Below are 12,698 nucleotides of genomic sequence, written 5' to 3' on the forward strand. Positions count from 1 at the left end.
AAATCGGGGGTGCAGCCGTGCCGTGCCCCTTCGGAGCCTCCTTTCCCTTCCCAGTTTCACGGGCTGCTCTAACACAGCCTAGAGATACCCACAGATAGACACCTATGGATAGATACCTATAGATACCTATAGATACCTATAGGTGATCCAGACCGCCCGCAGATGCCACCCAGCCGTAGGCACCGGATTTTTTTTGGAGCCCATTTCTCCCCTCTCCGCTGTCCCGGGGTGGCCGATCCCCTCCCAGAGTTTGTAACTCTCGGATTTCCCCCCAGCCCCCTCCTCCAGACCCTTCCCGGCTGTAGCAAAGCAAGGGATGAATAAAAGAATTAACGTAATGCTAATAAAAACTCCAAATAATCCCAAATGCCCAATAGGCAGAAGCCGCCGGCCGCATTTATCCCTTTTGCTCGGCTAAAACCACATTTCCCCCGCTGTTTTTTTCCCCTATTTTTAACCACTTTTCTTCATTATTGTTTTAAAAATTCAATTTTTGGCACAAATAAAAATTTAAATTTACTTTCTCCTCTCTTCCCCTCCGCCCCCCGCCCCACTCCAGTTCCTAAAGTGTTTTTGAGTGATTTTTTTGGTTTTTTTATTTTTTTTGAGGGGAAGTTTGTTTTTTTCCCCCATGCAGCAACACCCGGAGCTTTAACTCTAAAACCACCGCGGAACTAAGTTCGGTACGGGGAAATAAGAAAAGCAAAACAAAAAAACCCTAAAAAATAGGCATCGTCTCGATAGTTTTTCCTGCCTGGGGCAGAAGTGGAGGCTGGAAAGGAGAGAGGCAAGGCCAAAATTTGCTCCCCTGGGTTATTTTCACACAGATTTCGTTAATCGCAAGGAAAAAAAAAAGCTCCATCGCGCTCAGAACAGAGTTTTGGGGTTGGTTTGGGGCTTTTTTTTTGTCGCTGCGCTTTGCTGTGTCCCATCTGCTTTTTCCAGGAGAAATTGTGTCCTAAATCCATCCTCTCCCTGCCGGCTGCTGGGTCACGCCGGGCTGGGCTCGGTGCCGTTCCTCACCTCTCCGAATTTCGGGATGTGCGTCCCCGCCATTCCCGGCTCCGCCGACCGAGAATTCCTCGAAAAAAGGAAAGAGGCTGGATCCGGCCACACGCACGCGAAACAATCCACGGGAATTGCTTTTGCACCTTTTTTCCTGGAAAGAGCAAAGCCAAAACAGGTCCTTGAAATCTTCTCTGCTCCTGGTATTGATGCTTTGTTTCTTGGGCGGGTTTAATCAGTTTAAATTGGATTTTCGATTTTTGAGATTTAAAAAAGATTATTTATTTTTAGTAAGGAAAGGGCTGCTTTTCTGTAGGAATTCAACGAATCTTTAGGAAATCGCTGCTTTGGGAGAGAAAACCGTCAGAGATTTTGCAAAGGAAGGAAAGATGAGTGTCCAGAACCTGGCACATCTGGATAGGCAGCTGCTTCAGAAGAGACATCGATATATTTAATTCTCCTTTCTTTCCCTCTGTGCTGCTAGTCCCGCGTATTTTTATATATGCTTGTATTCATACATATTTTTTAATTTACGCGCTTGCATGTTTATATATTACATGCAAATTATTAAACATCATGGTTTATATGTTATATGTCTTTATATATATTTCATAATTTACATTTATACAAAACCAATACCACAGGGCGTTATAAATTATAAACAACAAATTGTTTCGGCATGACATTCCATCTGTGTTTGCATGCAACACACATTCCTGTGAATTATAACATACATTAAGTCCCGTCTATACTTAATTTTTCTATCGGTATAAAATTAGACACCTTTTATAAATTATATATTTTCCCCCGTGTGCTGAAAGAACAAATACGCACAGAGACACACGTTGCTGATGTTTATTTCTTATGCATTTCTGTGCCTATAATTTCATTGCTATACGGAGCTCTAAATATTTTCATCCCGGTATTTGGGGTTATCTCCAACTGCGTTTTCCCACTTTTTGGGGTTTGGGGAGTCCCTGTGCCCTCTGGGTATTGCAGAATAACATGAGGGGATCTCACATCCCGGGGATTCGTTCCCAACTCTGGAGCACCCCCCAAGTGCTCTCCTCACCCTCCATCCCCCTTCAATAAATCGCCTTCCCCATCCCCTCGTCCCCCTCAACTCGCCTCTTTCAAACGGAGATTTGAAATTTTAATTCAATATTTTTATTTCCAAGCACCAAAATCCGCTGACATCTCCCCCTCCCCCTACACACAGACTTAGGGGAGGAACCCCAGATTTCCACGGGAAACTCCAGAGTGTGGGAAATGTTAATGGTGTGAGAGTTATTCCCGGAAAACAGGGCAGTGGGACCCCCCGATGTCTGGAGAGACTCCAGGGCGACATGAGCCCCTGGGGAGGGGGGGCTGTGGATGGGGGCTGAACCCCAGGTGGGACTGGGACCCCAAATTGCAGAGGGGTGCAGCACCCCCGATGCACTTCATCATTAACCTTTAAACCCATCAGAGCGTGGAGGGACAGAAAAGAGGTGTCCAGTTTGGGGGGAGCGCCCCCAAACTGGCTGGGACAGAGAGGAGAGCAGCTGCCACCTCCTCACTCTGCAATTTGGGGCAGAAGCAGGGAAAATCTCCCTTGTGCAATATCGCCAACGAAAGGCGTTGACTCCAGCGGGATTGGGGGGTTAGGGGGTGTCTGATTCCCCCAGAAAATCCCTCTAATTTTTTCTGGGAGCCGGGCACGGTCATCCCTGGGGTGCGCAGGCACGCGAGGCTTCCCAGCTGGTGGTGCCATGCCCATGGGGCTGGTTTGACTTTATTATTTTGTTTTGTTCCTTTTTTTGTCTTTTTTTCCCCCTCTTCTCCGCAGCCATGGAACCTGGCGCCCGGCTGATGGTGCAACAGATACCGGCCACCCCCTTCACCCCCCCTTTCCCTCCCTTCGCCGCCCACTTCCACGTGACGTGGGAAAACCAGTCAGCGAGTGGGACTGGGCAGCCTGGCCATACTGGGGAGCCTGGAGGGGGGCAGCCTTGCCCCTGATCCCCCCCCCAAGGAAGCAGGAGCCGGGCATCCCTGAGCCCTCTGCCTTCCCCACAGCGAGGGGAGGGGTTCCTGCCCCACGAGCTCGCCCCCCTTCGCCCCCGTGCCCCCCCAGCACTGAAGGTGGGTAGAGCTTCTCCGTCCCCTCGCTCCTCTTCCTCGCAGTCACGCCGGGACCCCAGCGACCTCCCCGAAAGCTTCCTCCTATTGTCCCCTCGGGCTTGAAAAGCGACTCGATTTTGCTTTTTATTTTCGTTAATTTTTTTTTATTATCACCGCTACTATTTGTAGGGCAAGAGGGGAACTCGCTCCTTGCTCCCCTCCTGTGAATCCTGCTCCTCGCTAGGGAATCCTGTGGAAAAGCTCCGTCCTGGGCCGGTTACACGCCAATCATTCCCTGCGGGTCTGGGGGACACAGACCTCCCTTAAAGCCCCTTCTTCCCGGCTCGCTTCCATCCTTACCCCTTCCCAGCGCTGCCTCCGGCTTCTCTCCCTTTCCTCGGCCGCCTCCCAGTCTCCCGCTGTCCTCCCAGGGTATCAGTCCTTATCTGCTGGTTATCTCTTCTGCTGCTAAATTCAGCCCAGCGGAGGGGTTCAGCCGGGGGGAATCTGTTGGTTCAACCTAAAGCAGTCCCAAGAGCAAAACTCTCCGGCCATAATTCTCCCCCCCCGTGCCCCATCCGGCTCTTCTCCCGGTGTGAGGTGGTTTTCATGGAATCCTATAATTCCAGAATGGTGTGGGTTAGGAAACACCTAAAGGCTCGTCCAGTTCCGACCCCCCTGCCGTGGGCAGGGACACTTTCTACCAGACCGGGCTGTTCCAAGCCCCGTCCAAGAGGCTCCCTCCATGATTTGTAGAGAATCTCACATCTCAACTCATGTCACCCCCTTCCCGGACCCTCCTTGGGAAAGGGGTTCCACCCTGACCCCTTTCCACAAGTGGGTTTTGGGGTCTTGCCATTGCAAGCCATGCACAAGGCCCGATGGCATCCCAAGGCCCAAACACACTCCAAATTCCCCCAAATTTCCCCAAATTCGAAACCAACCCAACACGAGGTAAAGCACCCCTTTCCCCCACCCTGTCCCACGACTCTGGGGCACTCCTCCCCACCCGGACCCACAGCACTCCCAGTCCCCAGTGGGTCACCCCACTGTGCTTCCAGCTTCTCCACTTCCCCACACGGGAAAAACGGGGGAGAGGGATAGAAAGCACCCGGGAGCCGGAGTTTTGTGGGCGCTGCCTGGGGTCTGCTCCCCACTTTGGGCAGCACTAACGGGGCTGCAGTGGGTAATGCCACCCCCCGTCCTTTAAGTCCCCTCGGTCACGCGTGGCCGGGCTTTAGGGGGTGCGGACACGCGTGGGGCAGGAGCGGGGTGGGAGGGTCAAGCCATCCTTCCCCTTTTCCCTCTTTCCCCCCAACTTTTCCCTAATTTAACTCCCCCCACAACCCCAGCCCTCCTCAGCCGCCTCCCGCCGCCCACATCAAACGCCGGCCCCGGGGGCCATTAACAACTTAAAGCACCGATCGTACCTGCGGGACAAAGGTTTTTGCTCCGGGCCAGAGGAGAGAGCATCGCTGTCTCTCACCTTCCCGGCTGTGTCCCCCTTCCTTTCACCTCCCCCCCTTCTCTAACCTCCTTATCTCCCCGCCCGGGGGGGTCCCGGCCCGGCCGCCGCCGCATCCCGCATCCCGCATCCCGGCAGCATCTCCCCCTGCTCCCCCGGGGGTGTTGGAAGGGGCGGGCAGGGGGGGGAGGGAGGAGGAGACTGACCGAGGGTTTTAAACAGCCCAACCTCATGGTGGAGGGCGGGGGGGGGGGGGGGCCGGGAGGTGATGGATGGAGCCCGGTGGGAGCAGCTAAATCCAGGCGGGAGCAGCTAAATCCAGGCGGGAGCTAAATTTCCCCCTACGGAGGGACCTGGACTTCTTGCTCGGGGTCTGCAAGAGGCGGCGGGACCTGCTGAAGGTGGGGGAAGGTGGGCGGTGGGGAAGGGGAGGGGGGGGTTGTTTCGGAGGAAAATCGCATCGCTGGTGGTGTTTTGGTTTTGGCTGGAAGGCTGCGCCCACGCGGGACCGCTGCGGGGAAAAGTGGAGCCGAGGGTTTTCCAGGCGCTCCCCATCGCTCTGGATCGCGGCCGGGGAGCCGGCCGGGCTTTGGGGAGGCCCCGCACGAGATGTACCAGAGCTTAGCCATGGCAGCCAACCCCGGCCCTCCGGCGTACGAGGGGGCAGGTGGCTTCATGCACAGCGCGGCCGCAGCGTCCCCGGTCTATGTGCCCACCACGAGGGTCACCTCCATGCTCCCCAGCCTGCCCTACCTGCAGAGCAGCGCCTCTTCCCAGCAAGGCAGCCCCGTCTCCAGCCACTCCATCTGGACTCAGCCCGGAGCCGAGAGCGCCGCGTACAACCCTGGATCGTCTCACCCTCCCGTGTCACCTCGGTTCTCCTTCTCCACCAGCACCCCCATCCCGGCCACCTCTTCCCGGGAAGCGGCGGCGGCTTACAGCAGCTCCTTGAACCTTTCTGCTAACGGGAGGGAGCAGTACAGCAGGGGCTTCGGAGGCTCCTACTCCAGCCCCTACCCGGCCTACATGAGCCCCGAAATGGCCACGACCTGGACTTCCTCGCCCTTTGACAGCCCCATGCTGCACAACCTGCAGAGCCGAGGGACGCCCGCGGCCGCCCGCCACGCCAACATCGGTGAGCACGGGCTGGGAGAAGGGAGAGGGGTTGGGTTTCATCCCGTTACCCCCCAGATTTTGGGGCGCGCATCCCTCTGTGTGCAGGCACAGCGGGCATGTAGTGGTTTTGGGTTTTTGGAGGGAGGAATTTGGAGGATTGGGGTTGGCGGTGTCTGAGCGGACTCTCTGGCTGGAAAACATCGGGGTCCTTATTCCTACTTATTCTGCAAAATCGCCGCTCCAAAACATCCTCAAAGGCCACAGTTTCCAAAAAGTGAACGAAATTTAGGGCAGGCCCGGAGCGGCAAGGAGTGATGAGCCGAGATCTGGAGCGAAGGCCTGCTGGCTCCTCCAACAGCTCAGAGGGGATTTAGGGGCTCTGATGGGGATAATTTTGGGGTGCAGGACCACATGTTCCGTGGACACGCAGGCGGCCCCTTCCTGAGCTGGCTTTAGGTGCGAAACCGGGAGCATTAAGAAATCAAAGTTGGGTCCATGAATTCCAAATCTTCCCTTCGGGCTGTTTTACGTTCTGGTCTTTAAAAAAATTCTTTCGGAAAGGTCAGTTGGGCTACAAAAAGGGAGAGTAAAGAGAAATTTAGAGCTGAGGTGGGAGAGATGATGGAGAAGGATTAAAAGAAATGCATCCACATTTATAACAGTGATTTTCGGAGAACTCAGGCACATCTGAACGACGCAACCTCGGTATTTCAGAGTCTCCTTACCCCAAAAAACTTCACCCTGATCTCTTGTGCCAAGTCCAGTCTCGGAGCTTTTCATTTCATTAAATTCCTCTGGTTCCTACAACGAAGAATTGGTCCAAATGGCTTAAAATAATGTTTTCATATTTCGTGAGGTGGAAGAGGGATAAAAGGAGAGAGAAATGCAGGCACATCTTTGCATGGTGGTTTCATAAACCTTTTTTTCCTTCCCGCCTCCTCTCCATGAAGGTATTTCTGTCGGCTTTGGGGTCGGGGTTAACAAAGAAAACACCTCAAATTTGTCTGCAGATCTATTTTACGATTGTGTTCTCTGACCCGAATTTTGGAGGGTGATTTTCCCATCGCGTCCAGCAGGATTTGCGTTGTCTTTAGCATTATTTTAAGATGTTAAAAGAAAGAAAGTTGGGCATCGGTGAAGGCTTGGCCTTGCCAACATCTTGTGCTTTTCTTTAGGTGCTAGAAAACTTCTCAAGACGAGGAACAGATTAAGGATAAAATTTTAGCTAATCAGGCAATGGGTTTTTTGGAAGCCATGAGAAGGCAGATCGTAGAGCAAAAAAATCAGGCTGAATTAAACGATCAAATATTAATTGAATATCAGTAAGCACATATGAATATTTGTATTTTACCATGGTGCCATCTCTTCCTCGGGGGGGAAAAAAATATCACCTTTTTGCGGTGTTTTCAGAAGGGCTTTTAATAATGAAAATATCCTAAACCCAAAATAATGCAAATGAAGAATTGCAGTTGCAGAAACACGCATCAACTTTTAAAGTGCCAGGGAATGAGCGTGGGGATTTGGGGGTTTTGAGCGTGGAGGATTTGGGGGTTTTGAGCGTGGTGGTTTGCGCTGCAGCTCCGCATTTTGATGGCAAAAAAAAAAAAAAGGTTTTAAATAGCACTGGGAAGAAGAGATGAGTTGAGCCAGTGCAGAAAATGGTTTTTAATGAAGGAGGAAGGAGCCGGGACTCCACTCCCTGACTCGGGGGCCGGATTCCCGGCAGCGCGGCCGAATCCGCGGAATTCATTAGCATAGGGCTAATTACGCCTCTGCCTTGGATATGGAAAAGCGTTGGAATTTTAAAACGTGAGTTCTTGGGTTTTGGTTAAAAAAAAAAAAATTAACTGCCTGAGAGCCGGTGAGTTTTAAATGGATTTTTGGAAGGCAGCTCCTCCGGGAATAGTTGAAGGTCCAGACCTGCCCCGTTCCCGCTTCTCCCCGAGTCGGGACGCGGCCGCTGCCGGGTCCCTCCTTGAAGCCGAGCGATGCTTTGGGCATCGAGGGGGTTGAGTAAAGCGTGTAGAGGCTGGATGTGGCGTTCTGAGCTGGGAAAGGGTTTTATTTTAATGATTTTAAGGGTAGAAAACCCAGAAAAACTGAAGGCGCTGAAAGATGTACTAGGGGGACACCGTTGTGGATTTATTCCCATCACAGACCCCCTTTAATTCCACATCCGAGTCTGGTCAGCACCTAAGAAATCCCTGAAACGGTGCAGTTGATGCCTTCTTTGCCTTTTCTTAGGGCTAAAAGTAATTTTATTCGCTGCACAGCCGAGGAATCTCAAGTTGGATATGCAATCCTTTTAAATGTGTGAGCGGTATTTGCAGCGCTCTCATTTTCTTTTCCCAGAGAAACACCCACCACCTTCGGGTAGCGCTAAATGCAGAGCACCCCTGGGACCATTAAAATTTCAATTACTATGAATTTTTAAAAATAAAGATCAAGTATAGGCAGCTACAGCTGAATATGCAGACACGAATTCACATTCTATACAACTGGGCGTGACGTTTTCCTCCCGGTTTTATATAAATATATCCCTGTAACAATAAAGCAATACACAGGGAAAAGAAGATTAGTGAAAATGTATTCGAAGAAAATAACACTACAAATCTTTTTGTTTTCCTCTAAACTGAGGAATTTTTACTTGGGTTAAACCGTGGTATAAAGCACTGGGAAGGATGGGTAAAACGCACGGGCCCGTTTGGAAAACTTTCCCTGATGTGAGTTCAAAATGCCAAATTTGGGCTTTTAGGGGTAAGTTTGGTGACTGATTTCATTACCTGAAGAGCAGGATCAGACCCTGTGGTCGAGGCAGTGAACTTGCCCCAGGCGTCGCCCGGGATGGAGTTACTGTGAATTCCCGACTTAATGAGGCATGAAAAGGACCAGCTGCAGAATCCCCTCTCAAAAGACTTCCCCGCCAGCACCAAAAATCTCTTGAAATCGCTCCCAAAATTACCTTAGATGGTCAGTTTGGCTCTGGCCCCTTCCCCGGGCGGAGGGGAGAGGGGATGGAGGGCGGCACGGGGATCCGAGCGCATCCATCCCGCAGCTCCTCGCTGCCTCCCGGATCTTTCCAGGCTGGAGAAGGACGCTCCGATCCCAGATTGCCATCCCCTTTCGTTTTGCTCACAGCGGGGATTTATTTTACTTTCGCTGTGGCATCGCGAATGTATTGCTGTGGTTGGGGATAAATCGGGGCTGTGGGCATTTGGGTTGGAATTTTTTTTTTTTTTTTTTTTTTTTTTTTTTTTTTTTTTTTGCTAAATCGAAGTCAGGGCTCCTCAAACAGGCGCTGCTGCAACACAGCAGCAGCATCTGGGAAGATCAAAGCCCGGAGCAGACACTCCAAGGAAAATGTCCTTTCTGCTGCTGGTGGGGGAAGAGATTGGGAACCAGATCTTAAGCTTTCCCACAGGGATGCTAAGAGATCTGCCCTGTCGCATCCCGGGGCTGACATTTCCAGTGATTCATTGGCATTTGTTACAACCCTCTGCCCTACAAGCAGCCCCTGACCTTCCAAGGGACGAGGTGGTTGGTCCCTGTGGGGTGGCAGGGGCGTCCAGCATCGTCCTGTCCCTGATCCTGGAGGGTTGGGACCTTGGGACGCAGGGATGGGGCCATAGGACAGAGGGATGCGAGCGCAGGATGGCAAAAAAGGCTGTGGGACATCGGGAAGGGGCTGTGGGACAGCGGGAAGGGGCTGTGGGACAGCGGGATGGGGCTGTGGGACAGCGGGATGGGGCTGTAGAACATCGGGATGGGGCTGTAGGACGTGTCTGCCTTTTCCTCCATCCCCCGTTTCGCAAGCGGCCGCATTTCTCACCCCAGCCCCGCCGGCGGGGAAGGTTCGCCCAGGGCTTTGTTCCCCCCCCCTCCGGGTTTGAATCCACCTTCTGCTCTCCCTCCTAATTTAATTGTCACCCGTCAGTCTGGGGTTTGGGATGAAACCCACAGAATAAGGGTTTCTAATCTCTGAGCAAGATCAAGCTTGAACACACAAGTGTTTATTCCCCCCTCCAAGCCCCCAAGCAGTAGAATTTAAATTGCAAATAAATCAGTGATAATAACAAAAATAACATCATCACGGGCACTCTGTCACCCTTATTAATAATTCAATTATTTACTTAAAAATTGCACTGTATTAACAATTGCACAGAACAGCCATGGGGTAGTACATAATAGAAATTTTCACAAATTTTAGTAGAGCAGTAAAACTTAAGGTCGTGGATGGTGGTTCTTAATCTAAGACTTTATTAAACCAGGATTATTTTTCACCCATCCATGTGCATTTCTTTATCCCTGTAACAATAACAGCAATTATTTTTTTTTAAAGAGACATCTTATATTTTGCTCTCTACATTTTTTTTGCCAGAAATTTTAAGGGAAAGAGGCGAAATTCTTGGAAACAGATGAGGGTTTATCACGCAGAGTATTCCAAAGGAAACCAGGCCCAATCCTGACACCTCTGTGCTCTTCTGATGGTGGGAAAACCTTGGCTTGGCCAGCAGAAAGGGGCTCCCCAAAACTGGTTCTGCCAAGTGCAGAGGGGTATTTTGAAAGGGCAAACCATTTCTGTCTGAAAATTTAAGGGTGTATGGAAAAAAACCACCAACAAAGCACCAAATATCAAATAAAATTCCAAACTGGGTGAAAAAGTGGCTTTTTATGTGCCTGAAGGTTGGCAGCCTGTTGTTTCTTAGGGAGGATATTCAAATAAAGGTGCAATTTTAAGGAAAATTCAATTTTAAAAATTTGATTGTGTTGCCCCAAAGCCTTTAGAAGTTTTGTTTTTCATCAGCGTGGAGCTCTGGGCTGAAACTTTTTGCTCCTTGAGCCCTGCGGAGGTTTGCAAGCATATGGAAAAAAGGGAATGCAAATATATAAACTTTGAGAGGTTTTATTCCCAAATCTGCACACCAGCCTGGTGTGTCCTTCCTTCCCTGCATTTTCCTTATTGGAAAGGAGGTGCAGAAATGGGATTTTCAGGGGTTTCCCCCTGCTCGGTGACGCTCCTGGGAATTCATGGGGCAGAAGAAGCCGAAATCTTGGGTGCTTCAAGGCTTTTGTAACCAAACTATAAAAAACTTAACAAAGAGTCTGCTTCCCCTTTGGGGCTCATTGCTGGCTGCAAAACCAGGTGGGAATCTACCTCAAGAGCTCAGTCCATAGACTTAGGAAAGAAAGTTTTGCTGATGCTGGGATGGAAAGGCAGAAATGGAGATTTTTGCTGCTCCAGCCGCATGTTTTGGGGATGTGGGATCCCGAAAAATGTGATTATGCTGCCAAAACCCTTTGGTTGTAATGGCCAGGTTGGGTTGTTATACGTCTGAGTTGCTTTGGAGTGGGGAATGTGTGTAATTATGTCTGCAGGATTGCAAAACGGGAGATGGGAATATCTGGAAATGCCAAATATTCACCTTGTCGGCGGGGTCGGAATCCACGCTGCAGTCTGGCAGGAAGGTGTAAATTCGCCTTTGGTGTGTGAGTGTGAAACGCTGCTTAAATAACCAGGGAAATAGGTGAGAATTTTCTCTGACCTCCCAAATTAACCCAAATTATAGAAGCAAATTTCATTATAAGGTCGGATTGAGTTTTTTTTTTTTTAAATTTTAAGAAAAACTGGTCTTTCTCCTTCATGGGACAGAACTCTTGCAGCTGTCTACGATCACATCCAACGTTATGGCAAAATATGAAAACTTCTCCTGCCTTCCCAAGGCTTCCCCACATCATCGGTCACGGTGACCGGGCCTGAGCTGTAAATACATCTGTAATGACAAATTAAACCCAATTATCTGCCAGGCCTGAGCACTGAGGTCTTCCCACACACGGCTGCTTGCACTTGCGTGACAGCGCTCGAAAATAATCCCAGCACCGCTGGCACGAGTGGCATTAAAGGCTCTTCTGAAAACGCCTGTGTTTTCAAACGTACTCCAAAATGTTGGGGTTTTTTCCATTTTTCCCCCTTTTTTCCCATTTTCCTTTTTTCCAGGAGCTCTTTGTTGTGGGGTGCATTGAGTTCGCAGCATTCCCCGCGCTCTTGCACCTTTCCAAACGCTCGCGGCGCTCAGCGGCGATTTCATTTCAATGCGATAAACTCGGGCTGGATTTTCTCATCCCCCAAAAAAAGAACTGGCGGGTGCTGGGTGAGCTCCAAAAGAAGAGCCAGGCAGAGATTTTCCAAGTTGGATGCAGATCTGACCCCATCATCAGCGCTGAAATGTTTCAGCTTCGGGGTTTTGGCAAGACCTGGATTTTAAAACCAAATTTGGGGCAGCGTCAACTGGAAGTGAAAATAATTTTTTCTTTTCCAAGAAGTGCCCAGTGATTAATTTTTTTTTTCTCAATTATTTGCTGGCACAGAGGGGTTTTTTTGCTTAATGAGGTGGATACCTAATTATAGAATGAAGTCTTTGCTGGGGGGGACGAAGTTGGGTATTTCCAATCTCATTTTGCTTTCTCTGTCTTTTTAAGGCCAAACCTGCTCAGGTTTTAGGATCAGCCATCCCCTAAAAAAACAGAAAAGACGGTGACAAAATAAAAAAAAACCTCAAAAATACCCACATTCCTTGCTCAGAGCTGAAGCCATCCCTGAATTAAAGCACAGGGCAGTTCACTGGGAGCTGGTGCAGGATCAGACCCATGCAAATAGATTCCATAGGGAAGAAACAGCCGACTGCAAATTACATGGGAATTTACATGTGTTCTCAGGGAGGTGAAACCCCAAAATCCAGTGGGACCTTCTTTTTTTTCCTGAGAAGCGGTGACTTCGTTTATATACTGCAGCATGAAGGAATTCGTTATGTTTTTTTAATTATTTTTAGTCACCCCTAAAGCTTGTGAAACCCTTATCGGAGCCAGCTGGGCTTGAACCCCTCACACTAGACTTGGGAGAGACTTGGAAATTAATTTTGTTTGTGAAAGACAAAAATAAATAACTCCTGGAAAGCCAAAAATTAATAATTTTTCCAGCAGAGGTGGGGCGAGGGCAGCCGGATGAGGGATC

The 12,698-nt window shown here is 50.0% G+C and overlaps 1 protein-coding gene and 1 long non-coding RNA gene across 3 annotated transcripts in view; one reads left to right on the top strand and one right to left on the bottom strand.

Moving 5' to 3' along the window:
• Positions 1 to 321: 321 nt before the first annotated feature.
• On the bottom strand, positions 322 to 4,675 carry LOC135295830 (uncharacterized). The gene is made up of 3 exons (XR_010357902.1): positions 4,539 to 4,675; positions 3,469 to 3,725; positions 322 to 1,159 (listed from the first exon to the last, which is right to left on the bottom strand). It is a non-coding gene; the product is annotated as an uncharacterized LOC135295830 (long non-coding RNA).
• A 153-nt stretch (positions 4,676 to 4,828) lies between these two features.
• GATA4 (GATA binding protein 4) overlaps positions 4,829 to 12,698 on the top strand; it is a 28,596-nt gene continuing 20,726 nt past the window's right edge. For both annotated transcript variants that reach the window (XM_064411587.1, XM_064411588.1), the window contains exons 1-2: positions 4,829 to 4,974; positions 5,065 to 5,708. In XM_064411587.1, the coding sequence (XP_064267657.1) occupies positions 5,183 to 5,708 (526 nt within the window). In that variant the 5' untranslated portion in view covers positions 4,829 to 4,974; positions 5,065 to 5,182. The remainder of the gene's footprint in view (positions 4,975 to 5,064; positions 5,709 to 12,698) is intronic.

Source organism: Passer domesticus, chromosome 3 (assembly GCF_036417665.1).
Source record: "Passer domesticus isolate bPasDom1 chromosome 3, bPasDom1.hap1, whole genome shotgun sequence".
Taxonomy (NCBI): Eukaryota; Metazoa; Chordata; class Aves; order Passeriformes; family Passeridae; genus Passer; species Passer domesticus.